At 34.0% G+C, this 20811-nt stretch overlaps 1 protein-coding gene across 13 annotated transcripts in view; it reads right to left on the reverse strand.

The window, feature by feature from the left end:
• The window catches only part of Acap2 (ArfGAP with coiled-coil, ankyrin repeat and PH domains 2), a 127293-nt gene that overhangs the window by 11298 nt on the left and 95184 nt on the right, over nucleotides 1–20811 (reverse strand). For 10 of the 13 annotated variants that reach the window (XM_047563536.1, XM_047563535.1, XM_047563530.1 and 7 more), the window contains 12 exons: nucleotides 20726–20777; nucleotides 19185–19285; nucleotides 18397–18502; nucleotides 12904–13112; nucleotides 12480–12549; nucleotides 8712–8803; nucleotides 7300–7484; nucleotides 6795–6899; nucleotides 6322–6414; nucleotides 5011–5198; nucleotides 4194–4303; nucleotides 2087–2197 (listed from right to left, as the gene is read on the reverse strand). In XM_047563536.1, coding sequence (XP_047419492.1) covers nucleotides 2087–2197; nucleotides 4194–4303; nucleotides 5011–5198; nucleotides 6322–6414; nucleotides 6795–6899; nucleotides 7300–7484; nucleotides 8712–8803; nucleotides 12480–12549; nucleotides 12904–13112; nucleotides 18397–18502; nucleotides 19185–19285; nucleotides 20726–20777 — 1422 coding nt within the window. The remainder of the gene's footprint in view (nucleotides 1–2086; nucleotides 2198–4193; nucleotides 4304–5010; nucleotides 5199–6321; nucleotides 6415–6794; nucleotides 6900–7299; nucleotides 7485–8711; nucleotides 8804–12479; nucleotides 12550–12903; nucleotides 13113–18396; nucleotides 18503–19184; nucleotides 19286–20725; nucleotides 20778–20811) is intronic. The other 3 variants (XM_047563534.1, XM_047563532.1, XM_047563531.1) reach the window with 1 other exon arrangement.

The raw sequence follows: 20811 nt of genomic DNA on the forward strand, positions 1-20811 counted from the left end.
TACTCTAATGAGAGAGGAAACACCAATTCAGGGCTTCACATAGTCCAGAGTAGAATGAATAAGTGACAATATAAAATATACTTCTGCCATCTATATAACAATGAAGTATAGGTGACAATCACATTTCCAGATTCCAAGTGTAACAAACTACTTTGAATTAATATATAAACCAAGTTAAAACCTCAAAATTCTTTAATAGATCACATTAAATTTTATTCAAATCTTCAAAAATATGTTTTTTTTAATCTTAAAAAACAATCAAGTGTTTATGTAGATAATTTTGGGGGGAGGAGAGAAAAGGGGGCACTGGGAATTGAACCTAGGTATGTTTTACCTAGCTACATCCCCAAAACTTTTTGTTTTTTATTTTAAGAACGGGGTCTCACTAAATTGCTTAGGGCCTCACTAAGTTGCCAAGGCTGGCCTTGAACTTGTGATTCTCCTGCCCCAGCTTCCCAAGTTGCTGGGATTACAGGTATATGACACCATGCTCAGTTCATGTAAATAACTGTTTTGTTTTTAAAGTACACATTTCTAAATATTACCACCCAATGGTGATGCAACTGCACAAGTTACTAACAACAATGGAGTTGCCCTCCCTACTTAAAATCCTCTAATACTCAAGGTACCTGTTATTCTACCAATTCCAATCCCAGCCTTAGTACTATAATGAGAGTTAAAGAAACCATTTCAGAGAAGTCAATGGTATAATTTCTACTGATTAGGCAATATAGCAAAAGTAGCTAAGCGTCAGAATTCTTGGTTTCAAGTTGCAGCTCCATCACTCACTAATTGCTGAAACTATCTAACATGGCATCCTTATCTATAAGGATATGAGAAAATCTACTACTACTAGCTACTCTTCTGACAAAGGGTTAATATCTAGAATATAAAAAGAAACTATACACACACACAAAAACAAAACAGTTAATAAATGGGCAAATGAATTAAACAGACACTTCTCAAAAGAAGAAACAAATGTTCAACAAATACATGAAAAAAAGTTCAACATCATTAGCAATTTGGGAAATGCAAATCAAAACTACACTGAGATTTCATCTCATGCCAGGCAGAATGGCAGTCATCAAGAACATAAATAATAATAATGCCAGAGAGGATTTGGGAAAAAAAGAACACTTTTGCACTGTTGGTTGAACTGTAAATTAGTACAACCACTATGAAAATCAGTATGGAGATTTCTCAAATGACCAGGCACAGAACTACCATATGATTCAGGTATACCACTCCTTGGTATTTATTCTAAGGAATTAAAAGTCAGTATACGATAATGATATGTGCAGATCCATGTTTATAGAAGCACAATTTTTAACGAACTATGGAACTAGCCTAGGTATCCATCAGTGTATTAATGGATCAATAAAATGTGGTGTATATACACAATGGAGTTGAATTCAGTCATAAAGAAAAGTGAAACTATGTCATTTGCAGGAAAATGGATAGAACTAGAGACCACTATGTTAAGTGAACAAACTCAGAACACCATGGGTCACATGTTTTCTCATATGTGGAAACTAGAGAGGAAAAAGGAAAAGGTGGCAGGGATCTCTTGAAAATCAAAGGGAGATCAGTAGAATAGAGGAAAGGGACCAAGGGGTAGGATGAAAGGAGGGAGAAGGAAAGTGCAGGGGAGTGATATTGGCCAAATTATATTGTTACATTGTATGCATGTATAAATACATAAGAACAATTCCCACCATTATGTACAACTTAAAATATACTAATAAAATACTTGGAATAAATAAAGATAATGAAAGTAATATTGCTGTGATGTACCTCAATGGTAGAGTGCCTGCCTAGCAAGTCAAAGGCCATGGGTTTGATCCCCAGTACTAAAAAAAAAAAAAGAAATCTATCTAAAAATAATATCTTTTTCGTGGGGTTGTTGTGAGAACCAAAGCAGTTTGTGCATTTGAAGCTCTTACATTTAATGTGCTGAGAGAAGCACATGGTACAGAGCAAATACCAACCACAATTAAAATTCATACAACTCATGAAGCTCTGTGTTAACACCCAGTTTAAGTATCACACTGCATGGGAAATAATCAAGTAGAAAGGAAATACTCACAAGGTTACTATATCAGCATTGGCGGCTTCCACAGCGATGCTCAAAGGGTCTTTCCCTTCTTCATCAGTGGCATGCTGATTGGCACCTCGCTTTAGGAATAAACATACCTGCCTGTTTAAGGAAACAGCATTTTTGAAATATTGCCAACAAGAATAAAAATAATATTAATCTTAAAAAATAAAAAGCTGACCTAACTTAAATATTTCATTACAAAACTCTTGGCTCATTCTACAAAAATTTAAAGAACACTGATTTTAATAATAAAAACTGACTAAGATCAATATACATTTTGAAGTATTTTCATTTATATTATCTTATATAGTCTGGTGCTATAAAGCACAGTAGGATATATAAATCATGGCCCATACCCTTAAAGAATATCATAAAAAAAGTAAATAGTTTTGTTTTTTGTTTTTTTGTGGGTGGACACAATACTTTTTTTTTTTTTTTTTTAATGTGGTGCTGAAGATCGAACCCAGGGCCTCACACATGCTAGGCAAGTGCACTGCCACTGAGCCACAACCCCAGCTCCAGTACACAGATTTTGAGAAAATTAAAGAAAGATCATTCAAGGCCATTATTGGGGAATTAAGGAAGCCACGAATGATAAAATAAGATTTTGCTGACTTTCAAATTAAAATACTAAAATTTAACATTATTAATTTTAATTTTAATTAAAGAATTTAATTATCTAATGAAGACTGTAAAAGATGAGATTGTGAATTTAATATTTTTCAACCTTTTTAAAAGTGTATGCAACAGTCAATATGTCTGTCTTATTGGTGGACATGATAAAACATACCCTAAAAGACTAAGAACACTCTAATGCCCCAGAAAAATAACCCCAAATCAGTCACCTCATGGACAAATATTTTTATAACACGTACATCAATTTTAGCAAGTTTTAAAACTGATAATATCTCATGCTGTGTTTGGAATACAAGTACATTCGTTAATGCTATAGTTTTGATGATGGCAAACTAAAGTAATCTTTTTTCAATGGTCATGTCTGTATCTCCTGATGTCATTTAAGCAGAAACAACTTAAGAAGAAAAATCCAAATGGTATTTTATCCAGCTTCAGGGTGATTTAAAATGTGAATCCCCACAATGCCAAGCACATTGGTCTGTGATACAGACCCTTTTTTATCTAATCTTTCCTATTTTAGAAGCAATGGTAGACTGAGTAAAATAATGGTATCTTCTAGACTGAGGATTTGAGAATTGATGTGAATTGAATATATTTTTTTCAAGTGTTGTAAATTGTGTGGTATTTTCAGTATATGAAAATTTTCACAAAAAAAATATTTTTGTACCATTTAAAAAAAAAAAAGCCAACACTTGGGCAATGCTGTTTGTGAAGCTTCTGCAGCTGAATTAAAGTACATATACTCAATTTATTTTTTAAAAAAATCAATCTCTTGCTGATAAAGGGAAAGAAAATAAGTTATAATAAAAATAAAAGATGTTATTTTAAAAAATTAAAAAAAGAACAGCTTCTTGACCACCAGGAAATGATAACTAGAATAAAACTCTGAGATGGTTTATTTAGAAACCAACTGCTTATGACACAAAGTTTTGATATAAAGCCAACCTTTTTCCCCCCTTTATACTTTATAATTAAAAGTACATGTTCTATAGGTCTGAGCACTCTTCAAATGCCATAACGTCAACTGCCCAAATCACAAATTTACCTTGTAATCTACCTAGTTACTCCATGTAAAATTCCTAAGTTACAAAATTCTGCCAAATTAGAATTGTGGATGTGTGCACTATGTAGATACTGTATGTGTACATGCATAAACACAAATACAGACTCAAACTGTCTGACAAAACCACCCCAACTGTAAGAATAGAGGAGGTTAAGTACTAAAACTATTGTATTTAATGACAAGTTAAGGTCAAAATAAGCTTTGAAATTTCTGGTCTGGAAACTATCATTTTTTTCTGAAAAAAACTTTGGAACTTTCAAATTTCAACATAACAATACAAGACATAGGAATGTATCTCCTTACAACCTAAAGATCTCGACCCGAGAAAAAGCAAAACGTTATTTCAAAATAATTTTTCAAATAACATCTACCTAAATATTTAAGCACTATAGTTACCCTGTGTGCCCTAAGACAGTGGCATGATGTAGTGGTCCCCGCCCTTGGACATCTCTTTGGTTCACATTAGCACCATTCTGTAGGAGGAACTCACATGTCACCAAAGAGCCCTTAAAGAGAAAAGTGGATAATGATGTACAAATGCAAACAATAAAAAACAGAAATACATTTCTAATTAAAAACAGCATAATGCCAGGTGTGGGGGTGCAAGCCTATAATCCCACTACTCAGGAGGAGGTTGAAGCAGGAGGATGGCAAGTTCAGCCTGGGCAACTTGGCAAGACCCTCTCTCAAAATAGCATAAAAAGGGCTGGGGATGCAGCTCAGTGGTAGAGCACTTGCCAAGCTGATGGTAAGCCCTGGGTTCAATCCCCAATAACCAGCCTCCCACATCCATTCACAAAGTACAGTTTCATTTACTTTACTCAAATAGTACTTCCATCTTATTCTTCTCCCCCACACACAAAAATACCTCCCAATGAAAGCAAAGAAATGGTAGTTTAATTTCTTCTCCAAAACTACTTCTAATAGGAATTTATTGATAGTTGACTACTTTCATTATCAGAATTCTCTTCCATTAAACAAACAAACAAACAAAAAAAAAAAACTAAAAGAAAAAAAAAAAAAGAACTAAAATAATCAAAGTGATACTCAGAAATCACTACTAGGTACACAAAAGTTTCTTTGTTTTCTAAGCCATCTCTTAAAGCAAAAATTTTTTAAAAAACACACACACATACACACACTAAAGCCATGTTCAGAACTTATGCTATTATATATTTTACATCAATGAAAACCTCAATGTATAAATTCATACCCCTAATACAGCCTGAATAAGTGGCGTTGCTTTGTTTTCCTCTGAGTTAGCCCAATTCACATCGGCACCATGAGCCAAAGCCTCAGCCATTTTAGGAAGATTTTTTTCATATGAAGCCCTATAAAGCTGAAGTCCTGGATTAAGATGTTTAGAGTCGAGAAACACAGAAGAATCTTGCCTTTCTCCTTCTGAAAAGCAAACACAAATACATTAATCAAAATGAACTCTTGGCGAGAAAAGGATGAATTGTTTAATAGGTACACTGTTCCAGTTTTACAAAATGAAAAAAGAGTTCTGTGGAGGAATGGTTGGTAATGGTGGCACAAAGTGAATATATACTTAATGCATTGAATCATAGATTTAAAAATGGTTAAGATGGCAAATTTTTTGTTGTATGCATTTTACCCCAATTTTTTTTTAAAAAAAAAAGAACTCTTACACTCATCACAATGTGAAAATTGTGACATAAGAAACCACTAATCTATCACAATAAGCTTATGGCAGATTTTCACATAAGTCTTATTTCCTATAGACTAATTATTCACCAACATTCAACCTTCTCTCATAAAGACATCAACTGGTATGTTAGGCCTTTGTTATCTTGCTGGTATCCAACAGATAGGCTAATTACTCTGTTACCTTGGCTATATTTCCATCAGCATGGATTCAGGAAGCAACAAGAATCCCTGAAGAATTTCCCCACTAGACAAACCTCATTTCATTCCTAGTACCATCACTATTTGCACTATAATCAGTTCAAATAATGTAAAGAATGCTTACTCCCCTGAGAATTCCACAAGACCAAAATCACTGAACTCATGGAAGAAAGAATAAAGGCAGAAAGCACTGGTCAAAGGAAAAACTTAATGGAGAAGAAATTGCTGATCTTCTGATAAGAAAAGATAGCCACAAGGAAAGACAAAGATAAGACGCATGGTGCTTGTGGGTTAAAATTGTGGGTTAAAAATTATCCTTGGGGCTGGGGAGATAGCTTAGTCGGTAGAGTGCTTGCCTTGTAAGCACAAGGCCCTGGGTTCGATCCCCAGCACCCAAAAAAAAAAAAAAAAAAAAAAATTATCCTTAGTTATTGGGAAGGCATTTTTAGCATATATCATGAGGCTTGGAAGATTGTACAACTAGGAGAGATTTTCAAATATGAAGAGAAATAGTTGCTTTCTCATTTAACAGTTTTATTCCTCCCTTAGTATCTTCTAAAAGACTAACCAATTCCTTCAGAAACTATTTAACCAAGACTAGGCACTTACCACATGCAAACTATACCAATTAATACTGAATTCCATCAAAACTCACCCGATTCATATAAACTATTGGCTGACACCACGGAGGGTAAAGATTCTCTCCCATCATCAGAGCTCTGCTGGATCCCACTGTCATTACTTTTGACTGTTTTAAAGAAAAATCAGCTAGTGATTAAAGTTCACATTTAGATAGCAATTTCCCGCAACCAACAAGGTTTTAATATGAGTGCTTATATATCAACATGAACTCAGCCACCACCAGTAGAACACATTTAATACAATTTTAATCCTTTTGAACACTTAGCTTATTGTAATGTAAGTCAATCACAAAGCCTGAAAATAAACTTATTTTCAGAGTTTTAACATCTCATTCCCCATAAACCATTAGGAGTAGTAAAGAGCTTAATTTATTGCACTACTAAAAGTAATGTGTAATTCTGAGACAATGGGTAACATCTAGAGAAATGGCCACACCGCACAATGACCACTGCACAGACTTGGAATGCTCCTGAGAGCAGTACTTACTACTACGCAGTTTTGAAGAAGTATCAAAGTAGGAGAAGAGTGAATCTAGCTCATCAGGACAGAACAGAGACTCCCGCCTGGCCTCGTCGCTATTTACAGCAACCACTGGGGACATGCAAGTTAGCAAAGCACAAAGCAGGCCATAAGAAGGGAAAAGGGCAGGAGAAAACGTTACTGGGAAAAATTTAGAAGGAAAAATAGGAAGGAAATCAGGTAGTTAATCAGATACTTAGGGCTTTTGGCATGATAGATTTATAATTCCCATCTCCCCTTGAATTTTAAGCAGTTTTATTCCTTAGAATATACACATTACCTAGAAATGTGAATTTTCTTAGCATTATTTAAATTTAACTGTTTTAAAAACATAGAAATCCAGTTTTTCCTTTGAATATGCAGGGGAAAAGACACGTTTTTAGCATTTAAGATACCTAAAATGGCTACTAATTCAGAGATCACTGACTTTACTCAAGAAAAATGTACATTCACAACAAGGGAGTTGTAATACCTGAACTTTGGGTAGATGCTCTGACTTGGTCACTTGGCCCAAGTTTAGAAATGCTCAGCCTCTTTTCTTCACAACCTTTGGAGACAATCTTTTTTTCCTGCTCAGGAGGTGATGATGATATAGAATATTTATCCACAAATTTCCTCTCCACATACTTTGCTCTGATATATGCCTCTTTCTCCTGTCTGATACACATAAAAATGTCATGATCCCTTAGCAGGGCTAATACTGAAGAGACGTCATTATACATTAAGTATTTTCAAAGTCAATGAATTAATATTAATAAAAACTGAACCTGTGACATTATATAACATGTTTCCCTTCCAAATATTTAATGAACTGACTTTACAGTCAATTGAAAATATTAACCTAACTGAAAAATCAGAGGTATTAATGTTATATTCTTTTATTTTCCTGATACTGTACATATTCATGTCTATACATGCCCTCTCATGATATTTGCAGAATGAAAAAATTAGGAAAACTATAAAAATTTACAGAAATTTTATTTTTACTCACATACTCAACCATCACTACTACTGATGGTCATAATTTTCAAAATAACTGCTTTAAAACAATATAGCAATCCTAATTAATAGGGGAAGAAGATGTCACAATTTAAACTTTATGATACTATCTTAAAATACCAAGTCTATTCTAGTTTTTCTTACATATATCTTTCTAAAATGCTTTGGTCTTTGGTTGAAATAGGATATTTCAAGGTCTAAACTAACTTAGTCATGATTTAGCAAATATTAAGATTCTGATTTAAATGGCATTGGCTTAGAGAGCTAAAATCTCAAAATAGGATTATGGCAAATAAAATTTTAATGTCAAAATCAAAATAAAGAATATATATTTTTAGTTATTAGGATAACTAAAAACAGCATCAACAACAAAAATTATATGACTTGAAGCACTGACTTTCTGGTTCAATAACCTCCTTACGTAGGATTGGAGGAGTAATTTCAGACACACCAGAGCTAACTTTTTAATTTTTGATTCCTCAATCTCTTGATGCCACAAATGAAGTATGTGGATAACAAATATTTGTGGAATAAAGTCTAACAATGTAAACATATTCATTGTAAGTAGTAGAAACTTGATCGTTGGAGATTTCTTTTTAAATGCCTTCCCTAATAGAACTTTGGTCACTTTAATGGCTAAAAGCTTTTACATTTTTACATTGATATTTCATTTTTAAGATTCTTTCTCATTCAAAGATTATAGTTGATTACCTGCTTAATAAAATATAATTAACTAATATCCCCCAGAGATAGTCATATCTGAACTGAAACAATTACTTTTAAACATTCTGTCTTGATGTTACATGTTGATTATAGTGAATAAAATCATAGCTATACTCCTGATTGGCGGGGGGGCGCAGAACATTAAGAGAACTGAAACAGTACCTTTGTCCTGGTTGTGGTTTCTTTATTCCCATTTTTTCCACATTAGCTTCATAAACACGATTTATAACATCATTCCCCAATTCACACATAAGCTGGTTAGCAGGAAAACAGAAGAGCAAGCTATAAATTAAAAGTCCTTAAAGCAATCTTCTTCTACAAAGTTTACAGTTAAAATAAAATAAGAACAGAATATTATCACTTTACCGTTGTTCATCACAATACCTTCCCTAGGACATTATCACTCTTACACTAAATTCTAAACACACACACACACACACACACACACACACACTCATATCTATCTACATATCACAACTACTGTGTCTATATGTCCATAGCAGAGCAAGAAGTGTGACAACAAAGCCTTACCTATACAGTTAGGTGTAGTTAGCACTAGCCAGTCTTAGGACAATAATTTAAGATTAAGTATCTATTCTTTTCAGTTTTCTCCTCACTTCCACTTCCTAGAAATAGACAAATCCATCAAAGGTACAGCTTTATTGAAATTATATTTGGACTTTTCCCTCTCCTTGGTTCTTTTCCAAATAGTGACTGGTTCCCTGGTATATGTTACAAAATCTCTTAGATTTTCCTTTGTATCTGCACATTCACCTCTTTAATTCCGTTTGAGCTCTCCTCACCTCACTAACAAATCATATCTGTAGCCTCTCGGTGAATCACACTGTATCTACTTGTGCCTGATTCCAGGCTTGATCATCAGGCCAAACATGCTTACTATGCCAAGATACAGATCATGCAAATGCTTTTCTGAAATATCACCTCGGGGTAAGAGATATGTTGTGAACATATGAGGACGACACAATCAGTGATTGCAGAGAACAAAGTTAAGATGTTGGAACATGTGAGTTGGTGAGAGAGAGGAAGGCCTGGGATGAGACAGGAAGAAGATAAAAATGTGATCTAGACCTAAGAATAGGAGCAAAGCCTGAGAAAGACACTCTCAGCAGGCACTAAGCAGGCAAGAAAAAAATGGTCACCCTTTCTCTCCTGTTCCATACTCATGAGCCCTTTCAGAATCTCTTTATTCTGTGACATCCCTCTTCTGTCATGGCATGTCTCTTTGCTTCTATTGCTTCTCCCTCTAACTCAATTTCTCTCCCCTGGACTGGGGATGTGCTTCAGTGGTAGAGCATTTGCATGGCATATGTGATGCCCTAGGTTCAATCCCTAGTACCACTAAAAAAAGAGAGGGAAACCAATTTCTCTCCCCTGACCCCAAAGCCCTGCTACCACTTATAAAATTAAACATGCTTTTTCCTTCTTTGAACAATTATTACTTCTAGTTTTTTGGGGGTTTGTGTTTGTTTGTTTTCAGTGCTGGGGATTGAACCAGGGTCTTGTGCATGCTAGGCAAGCACTTGACCACCAAGCTACATCCCCAGCCTGTGATGGCTGATTTTGTCATAGGAATGAAAAATAATAAAGAAAACATTATGAATGAGATTTTTTATTATCGACCTAGAGCACATTTTTTATTTTAAAAATAAAGGTACTATTATATATTAGCCTTTAAAAAAATCCATGGTGGGACTATAAAATAATAGACATATCACTGGATAAGAATTAGCAGAATAGAAATCAACCCTATTTATAAAAATAGGGCAAAGGAGAAATAGCTAAATGATGAGAAAGAAAGTATTGTTCAATAACTGATGTTAGGAAAGTTGGGTAAGAATTTGGAAAAAATATCAAGAGTTAGGAACACATTTTATACTATCCACCAAACAAATTCACACATACACTATAATTAAAGTTTATAAAATATTCGCATTCATTATAAAATGAGTGAATTTCACCTAACAATCAAATTCTATTTAAAAAAAGAAATTATGGGAATTATTATTTTTTAAGATTTTAGACATGCTATTATTCTATCATTAACCATTTTAAGATACTACAAAAGGATGGAATGAAAGACTAAGAGAATATTTGGCAAAGTGATTACTATTTTGGGTACTTGTTCTTACTTTTGCTTGTTATTTCAAAGCCTGTCTTTAATATATATGTTTTGGGGTTTATTTGTTTGTTTGTTGTACTGGGGATTTAACTCAGGGGCACTCTACCACTAAGCTACATCCCGAGCCATTTTTATTCTTTGTGACACAGTCTCACTAATTAAGTTGCTGAGGATCTTGCCACATTGCCCAGGCTGGTCTCCAATTTACCACCCTTCCATCCCAGGGTCCTGAGAACCTGGGATTATAGGCATGTGCCACTGCGTTTGGCGCGTTATTTAAATTAAATAATAATTAAAGGCTTACAAGTCTTATCTCAGTTGCATCCAATTGTTCCTTTCTCCTATACTTGCCTATAAGAAAAGATTTCCATGTCTACCCTATAGATCTAGAATAAAGAAATATCAAATCAAATGTAATCTCAGTATTATGGCATGCTGGTCCCTTTAGTAATACCATCTGACTTCTCTTTCTTCCCAAAGAATCTTCTTAATATTCTATTAACTCTCCTACTTACAGCCTTTTAAATTTCAATTCTACTTACCTGAATCTCTATAACTCGTCTCATTTATCTAGGGCCAAATTTCATTTTCCTCTAGAAAGGCCTGACTCATATTTAAGTACCCTCTATACTAATAATGTTTTTTATTTTAAAATTGGATTAAAATAGCAGGTGCTTGTATCTGTCATCTAACATTTTTATTTATATTTGCCTTCTTTCCCCAAAAATTACTTTAAGTTTTACAACAGTAGGGAACACATTTTCTAATAGATTTCCATCCCTCCATATGGCTGGCACAACATCTGATGAATTCATTGAAAAAAGAAGTCAATGACCTGACAGTAACGTTTTAAACAACTCAAAATTGAAGTAAACTATTTTATCTTTATAATTTATATATAAGTACTCCATTTTGTTAAAAATGTTTCAGTCACATTTTAACATATCAGATAGATGTGTTTCACACAATTTTTCTAAATTTTCTAAATTGAATCCCCTGAATTTTTATCTACACACAAAGTAAATGAAGAAATTAGATTTCTGCCCCTCATCCCTCACTTTCTTGTCCTTTGAATTTGTAACAATTCATAGAATCTATCTAAATAGGGCTTTACTTTACAAATCACTGTATCACTTTTATTTAGATGTTCACATAATAATTTCACAAAGCAAAATTCTTACTTTACATAACAGATTTACTAGGATATCTATGAATAAACACGAGAAAAACAAATTTTTTAGATAGAAACAAATGTAGAGTATACTCCAATCTTTAATCTCTTTTCAACAAGAAGGTAATGTAGACATGGAAATTAAAGAGTATATACTATTAACTGCTAGGAATTTAGTGAATCTTATCTGAAACCCAGCAGTAGTCAAAAATTACTGATGACATTTTCATAGATATGAACCTTAGACAAGAAAAAAAGGATGTCTTGGTTTGATGACTCCTACCCTAACAAATAGAAATAATCCACTGTGGAATTTAGTATAGCAATGTATCTATTACATTTTAATAATATGACTATAAAGGATTAAAATTATGGCACAATTTAAAATATTTTTTGAAAAACTATAAAAATATAGAAACACTGGTTTTGTAAGAGTGAACTGACTTAAGATTTAAGAGTGCTATATAAACTTAACAATTTCAAAAATCTAATATAAAAACACCAAAATAACCCCATATGTGGTGTAATACAATTTAGTTAATTGTTAGTGAGAGTAACTCATAGATTTGTAAACCAAGATTCTGAAATCTCCACTTTTATGTGAAAATATTCATTTTACCTTTAAAAGTTCAGGCTCCCAGGTATCTAAAGTTAAAGATCGGACTTTCGAAAAATGAACCCCAAGACTCCTATATTAGAAAAAGAAAAAAAGACTGCATTATTAATATGAAACTATCAAGTCTCTACTCGCATATTTATAAATATTCTTTTTCTCTTTTAGAATGGCAAAAACCCTAATATATCCTTCAACACACATGCAAACAGGGATAGATCTTCTGGTTAGTAAGGAATGGTGAACCAAAGTCCTCAAAAGCACTTCACAACAAACCAGAATTTAATCTGCTTTACAAATGGTACAAAAATACATACTGGCAGTTAAATTAGAGAAACGGAAAAGATCTTCTCACGAATGGTACACGATTAAATTTTTTTACAACATGCGTTTATCCAAAAGAAGTCTCTCACTCTGGACAGCAACCCACCGATGAATTCCAGAGCATTCGATACACAAGGTGATGCCCAAGTTGATGCTGGCCCACCGAGGATCTGCCAGACCACAGTCACAACAGCTGGCATTGCCAGGGATACACTGGACCCGCTGCAGTGCACTTTCTCCTTTCAATAATTTCTCTTTTGACTCATTTCCAGAATCTAGGCTTCCTGTTGATGGAGATGATTTCTTATCCAACTTCTAAAAGAATTAAGAATTATTCATTTTTTAATTAAAAAGAAAAAAGATTGTACCATCATGTTGCATGCTGTGTGCCCCAAACAAAATCTACTAGTCCCTACGTTTTAAAGATCTATGCTAGATATAAGTCAAGCACTCTTCTAGGTCCCAAAGAATGAGAGGGGAAAAGACACATGCTCCTCCATCAATGAACTTTCAATCTAATAAGGAGAAACAGAAATATTTAAAATCATATAAAATGGCAGACAGAATAAGCATATGTACAAGATATGGAGGCAAAGAGAAAGGGAGCACTAGTTTAACATGCAGGACACAAGACAAAGGAAATAGACTTAAGACTCAGATAAAATATTATGTTAGGCCACATTTTTCCAAGGTATTCAATTAACCAACTATAAGCACATTATTTTAATCACTACAGTGAATAATTAGAAAATGTATATTCTTATAGAGTTAAGTACTGAACAGATTGACCGCATAATTATGATTACAAAATGAGTTAACAATAAAAAATGATTAAAATTTCAAGAGATATTATGAAAACCAGATTGATAATCAAAAAATTACCTTGCTAGTGCATAGCAAAACTGATGCCAAAATATAATAAAATAGTATTTAATAAGCAATTGTTTATTGCAAGTAAAATAAGTGACCAAACACAAAGATGGGGTTCACAAATTTCAAGAAATTAAAGTCCATATAAAAACTTTTCTGGTTTAAAAACATTCAACATTAACAAACCAACATGTTAGTATAGAATCATTAGAAATAAAATTTGATTCTTGTTTTGTTCTTCCTGAAACTCACTTCCATAGCCATTACTCAGGGCTGAGCAAAGGAAGTAGAGAGACACTATTCCAGAGATGACTGAGCTGCATAAGGGACAATCTACCTAAGAGTACAACTGTAAGCAGGATGTCTGCACAGGGAGGCAGTCCTGCAAGGGAAACAGGAGCCTGAGGAGGGAAAGGAGGAGTGTCACCTACTGAGGTGTCAGAGCCTGAGAGAGGTAAAAGGGCATCACAGCAGGGCTCGGAGGACATGGCTGGGGCAGATGGCAGCTGAAAGAATATTGCTTATGTACCAGGGGATCAACCACAAATGGATAGATAGGAATAAAAAAGAATGAGAGCCAATTTTGCTGCTGAGAAAAGCATTATTTATTTGGAAAAGGAGAAAGCTAGAAAAAATCCTGTTATAGCAAATGAGAACTGGAGGTACCAATAGAGAGTCTAAAGGTTTTCAATATAAATAAACATACATGTAAATATATGTATATGCACACAAATCCTTGGCTTCTAAATATCATTCTCCACCAAAAAGAACTAAAGTTCTTTGGTCAATTTCATGCTGGTACAGAGAAAGTACAAGAAGATGAACTTGGAACATTTTGTCATGCTAGGAAGAAGTACTCAACGATCAACAGGGACAAATCAAACTACAGGAGACTCCACCGGCAAAATTCAGGTCAATTCGAGAAGAATAAGTAATGATAGTAATGAATTGTAGCACACTGAATAAGATAGGAATCCATACTAAAATAATTAAATTTTGTCATAAATTAAAACTGACAATCAAAACATTTATAATCTTGAAGAACCTCCCCCACAAAATATGTATTACCTACAAAAGTTAAAAGAATGACCTTATACTGGAGAAACCTAGTAAGACAATACCTTTATCAAAGTTAACCTTACCAGTAATGAGACAAATCAAAATCGTGTGCCACTTGAAAGGATGCATTAAGAACATAGCTTTTTTTTTTTTTTTTTGTGGTATGGGGATTAAACCCAGGGGTACTTTACCACTGAGTTATATCCTCAAACCTTTTTATTTTGAAACAAGTCTCACTAAGTTGCTAAGGTCGTCCTCGGACTTGGGCTTTCCTGACTCAGCCTCCCCGTTTGCTGGGATTATAGACTAGTGCCACCATGCTTGGCACACAGCATCATTTATGTAATGTACCTGCTTAAGTTGCATAGCCTCATAAGTAAAAATCAGACAAATCCAAATGAAACAGTCTACAAAATAATTAGTCTGTAACTTCTAAAACTATCAAGGTCAAGAAGGTCAAGTTAGGCTGGGCATAAAGCTCAATGGTGGAATACTTGCCTACCATATGTTATACCCTGGGTTCAATACCCAGTACTGAAAAAGAGAGTGAGTGAGTGAGTGAGGGAGTGAGTGAGTGAGTGAGAGAGAAAGAGAGGAGGAGGAGGAAGGAAGAGGAGAGGAGGAAGGGGTGGGGAAGAGGAGAGGAGGAAGGGGTGGAAAAGAGGAGAAGAAGAAGAGGAGGAGTGGGGGGGTGGGGGAAGGGAAGGGAAAGGAGGGGGAAGGTGAGTTACTGAAGGACTTTTCCTGTCTGAAGAAGACTTAAGAGACATGACAACTAATGCTACATGTGTTTCTGGAGTGAATCTTTTTGCTGAGACAAGTGTTAAAATTTGAATGATGTTTGGGAATTAAATGGCAATAATATATCAAGACTCATGTCTTAACTTGGATGGCTATACCATGATTATGCAAGAGACATCTTGGATTGTGGAAAGTACTCATTAAAGTAATGAAGAGTGATGAGGCATCATGCTGGCAACCTACTCTCAAGGAGTTGAGAGAAGAAAGGTTATTTGTAGTGTACTTAGAACTGCTATGTAAATTTGAGTTTATTTCAAATTTTTTTAAAAAACAGTTAAGTGCAGAGGCACATTCCTGCAATCCCAGCAACTCAGGAGGCAAAGGGCAGGAGGATCCCAAGTTAAAGGCCAGCCTCAACAACTCAGAAAGACTCTGTTTCAAAATAAAAAATAAAAAAGGGCTGGGGATATAGTTCACTGGTTGAGTGACCCCTGGTTCAATCCTCCATACCACAAAAATAAATAAATAAATAAATAAATAAATAAATAAATAAATAAATGTTTTAACAGAACATGTTTGATAATATTCTGAGAGATCTGAAAAGCTTAAAAGCAATAATCATATGGGAAAAGGATGCTGGTATTATAATGCAGAAATCATGTTGGTCCCTTCCCAATTTTTGTATATATGCTAATGGTTTATACCCCACTAGAGAAGCTGAAAGCTAAGTACAGTAATACAGCATAACTGGGCAAGTCACCTCAAAGAATACAACACTTAAGGTGAAGCCCATCCATGAAAGGTGAAGGAATGAATCTTTAAGAAATAGATCTCAGGGTCCCCTCCTTAACCCCATGCCATTAATGAACTTCCCTCTACACATAAACACAAATGACTAGAAGCTTGGTCTTTCAAAGTAAAACAGTCTCCAGACAGAAAGTTCACCAGAAAGATGAATGGCAGGGAATTAGGGAACATTTACATACTGAATGCTGAGATGCCCAGCACTTAGCTCTCAGCTATTTCCTTACCTGTATGTGGGAGATCAGGGAATTTTCTATGGAAAACCAAATCAGCCAAAAAGACTCCAAAGATCCTGACTATGACTGTTGCCCAAAAAACATTCCATGTTTAGGAGATGCTTACAATCAACAAAGTGCTATCTGTGTTCAGAAGTTCTAAGACGTCTGCAGTCTTAATTTATCATCATGAGCAAATTACCACAGTCTAGGAAAACCCCCAATACAATAGTTCTCAATCTTGGTTGCTCATGGAAATCACCTAGGAAGTTTTCCAAAATATTGATGCCTGGGTCCCAGCTCCATTCAATTGTTCTGGGGTAATACCAAAGCATTGAGATTTTTTTTAAATCTTCCCATGTTATTCACAGTGTATAGTGAAGGCTAATAACCTCAGCTCTAACACTGCATCCATGACTAAAGAATAGGAATTCTTTACAAAATTCAGTGAACAAAAAAGAACTCTTGAAAATTAAATATATGCTAGGAGCATGGAAATATTCAACAGGTTAGTAAGATTAACTGAGATTTCTCAGAAAATAAAAAAAAAGAAAGCATACACATACACACAATATAACATTCGCAATACCAGTCCATAAATTACAAAGACAGAAAACAGTAACTGAAGAGGAAAAATGCAAAAGATCAGTAATAAGAAAAGTTCTTTAAAAAAAAAAAATATATATATATAATATATATCTATATACATATATATATACATATATATTATATATATATATACACACACACACACATAGGAACAAAACAAAACAAAACAAAAATCTCTAACAGCAACACTGGAAACTTTAAAAAAAAAAAAAATGCTGTTATTTTCAACCTAAAAATTCCATATCCAGCCAAACTACCAAACAAACCTGAAGACAGAATAAAGACATTGTCATGTATATGTAGAGTCACAAATGCCTCACTTTCAGGAAACACTAGAGAAAGTACTAAAATTTTTCTTTAGTAAAGAAAGAGAAAGAAATGGAATATGGGAAAGAGAAGACTCAACAGAAATGGTTGTATAAGGAAATCCCTAACTAATAGGTATGCTGTAGGCTTAAGGGGCACTCATCCAGACTAAAGAAGTGTGATGCAGGTGATAAACTGAATCACATACTGAGTGTTGTCTTCACCAACGGGCCTTTGCTATGTTCCCATCAGTTGTATCCAACGATGGTCAGGTGAAAAGGTTACTGAGATTCCTGCTCTCTATGCCTTACTGCTTTGATCAAGTGAGTTCCCCCTTTTCCTGCTTAGGAAGATTTCTGCTTTGATCTACTCCTGGCAGCAACAAATTAATTAAAATGAGCTCTGATATATAACCTGGAGAGTACTCCCTTGCCCTACCCTTATTTCTGATAGTTGTCTATCATCACCTCTATGCCTGTGTGTGTACTGCCAAGATGACCCAATGGTGGTTTCATTTTTTAAGACTTCCTCATGCATACCCTTGCCCAAAAGAGTTTGCAGACTCTGGGAAACTGAAGCCAGAGTATAGCCCAAAACTATATATTCAGTTTATCTTTACCTGAGAGCCTTCAACTAAGAGACAATAATCTATTTTCCTTTTTTGCTTTTACTGAATTTTAACTATAAAAACCTTTCATGATAATTATTATATTATATTATTAATTAAAATAGTAAAATATTAGGGGAGAAAAAACATGATATAAGAATGCCTTATTCCAACCCAGAACATATATTCAAATATTAAAAGAAAGATATATTCAAATATCAAAATAAAATTATAGGTAAAATCAAGAGAAATAAGAGACACTTAATCTACATTTTAAAAACTCATTTCGATTACATAAAATCATCCTCCATAAAAAAAGGATATCATAATCATATAAAGGTGAAACTAAAATGGAAAGGCTTTTAGGCAAAATAACACCTGTACTAACCTCTGATTCATCACCCTTCTCTCTATAAGCAGTTGCAATACTGGTCTGAACAGCCTTAATCCAAGCCTGGCGCAGCTTTTCAGAATCTGCCTGGAGCATACAACTTCTAAAAGGAAATAACATATTGTTTTCTCAGACACTAAATTAACCAAAAAAAGAAAAGAAAAAATAAAGAAAACCTATAGCTTTATTTTTTGTGCACTTTGCTATTTAATAATTTTTCTAGCAAAAAATAATTTCTGTTGAGAGGTTTTATTTTACATATCTATAGGTACCAATGAAAAGAATTATCTCTTGAAAACAAATCATTCACCTCTGTACATTTAATCAAAGTAAATAAACTTCTAAATTTAGCATATAATCATAACACTCATTTTTTAAATTGGATATACAGTATGAAATGATGGTTGATATATGATTTTAAATTCATTATCAAAATAGCTGAAAAGTGGGCTGGGGAGATAGCTCAGTCAGTAGAGTGCTTGCCTTGTAAGCACAAGTCCCTGGGTTCGATCCCCAGCACCCCCCCAAAAAAAAAAAATAGCTGAAAAGTTTTCACTATGGGCACATAAATAATCTTTACAGATTTCAAGGAATATGATATAAAGGCAGAGTTACATAAGTACCTGCTTGTAATATCCATAATCATTAATTATTGAAATTTATTTTTTTTTCTTCTTCAGCACACTCATAAATCAAGCACAAATTTCTCTATTCTGGGAAGTTTTTTTTTTTAAGACCAACTGCAGAAACATAAAACAATTCTGAAATTCTACAGAACTACTTACTTTGTTGGAGAGACTACCTCAAAGCAGAATCTTCTTTCTATGTCTTCACAATGCTTTACTGTGCAAAGCCTGAGATCTTCAACTACTACCGTGGGGTTATCCTACAATAAGGAAACAAAATTTCCACATTTATCCACTTAGTTTTTAAATACTACTACCAACAATAACACGTTTTAAAATGTTACTTAGAATAAATGATCTCATTTTAAAGATTTATCTTAACTGTTGGTACAGATGGGGTTGTTGACACAGATAAAACTAGTGGAGGTAATCCTGTCCTATTAATTATTTTATCTGCCTCCCAAAATTATCATAGATTAAGTGAAGCAGTATATATAAAGAGGTTGGTCCAAGGCTTAGCACTTAAATGTTCAATAAACATTCTTCCATTTTTATTCATATCCTTTACTCTCTTGGTCTCCACTCACATATTACTTTTATAGCTTTTATTTAAAGCTTCTTCCCCCCAAAAAAAGAAGCCTTTAACCAATCATGTTTTAAATAGCTCAAAGACATTTATAAATCCTTCTTAAAATACCTAAGAAAATGAGAAATATTTTATCACTTCCTAGTACTTAATAAAAAGCATTAACACAAAATCAAGTTTATCAGAGTAGGAGAAACCATGAACTAGTTAAAGAATCTATAAAATACTAACATGCTACTATAAAACATAGGAAGTAAAATTTCACGTGTCATCTCAAGACTAAACTGTAGATTTGAAATTTACAGTTTACAGAATATCATTCATAAAGACTAGGTGAAAATCAAGTAATCAATTAACAATTAGTTTCAATAATTTTTAATATTCTCAAATCACAAATCCCAGAATGCCTTTCCAAAAGTAAAAACACCTCACCCTTAGAATAAAGGTTCAGGAAAACATACAAATACAACGTTAACAGATTGAAGGGTTTCTATTTTAATTACTCAGAGCTTGCATTTTAATTAAAGTTATTTTTAACCTTTTGGGATTATCACCATTGGCCCTAAAATGATATTTCTTAAAAGACACATTCTCGCCGGGCACAGTGGCACACACCTGTAATCCCAGTAGCTCAGGAGGCTGAGGCAGGAAGATCACAAATTCAAAGCCAGCCTCAACAATTTAGCAAGGACCTTGGCTACTTAGCAAGACCCTATTTCAAAATAAAAAGGGCTGGGATGTGGCTCAGTGATTAAGTACCCCTGGGTTCAATCCCCACTACCAAAAAGAAAAAAAAAAAGGCACATTCTCCTTCAGTCTCAAAAGTGTCATGGTGGTGATTTTCCTGTCATACAAGTAGACAAAAAGAAATGAAAGTAATAATCCTAGGTAGGGCACAGAAAAATTCATCTCAAAACTAGAAATTAAGAATTCAAAATTCAAAGTCACTCTGCTTTTAAGGATCTGATGTTGATAGTTTGCACTCCAGAGTCAACTTATACATGCCCCAAACATAAAACTAATACACAATACTTTTATACACAAGTATTTATGAACTTCAGTGCTTACTAAAACAAACAGATAAAGAACTAAAACAATGAAGACTACCACCTACCTTAAACTTCTTCTGATAAACCAGCTGATTATTCTGTATTGAAAACCAGCGTCTAAATAAAAACAAAATAAGTTTTCATAAATATA

This window comes from Sciurus carolinensis, chromosome 9 (genome assembly GCF_902686445.1).
Source record: "Sciurus carolinensis chromosome 9, mSciCar1.2, whole genome shotgun sequence".
Lineage (NCBI taxonomy): Eukaryota > Metazoa > Chordata > Mammalia > Rodentia > Sciuridae > Sciurus > Sciurus carolinensis.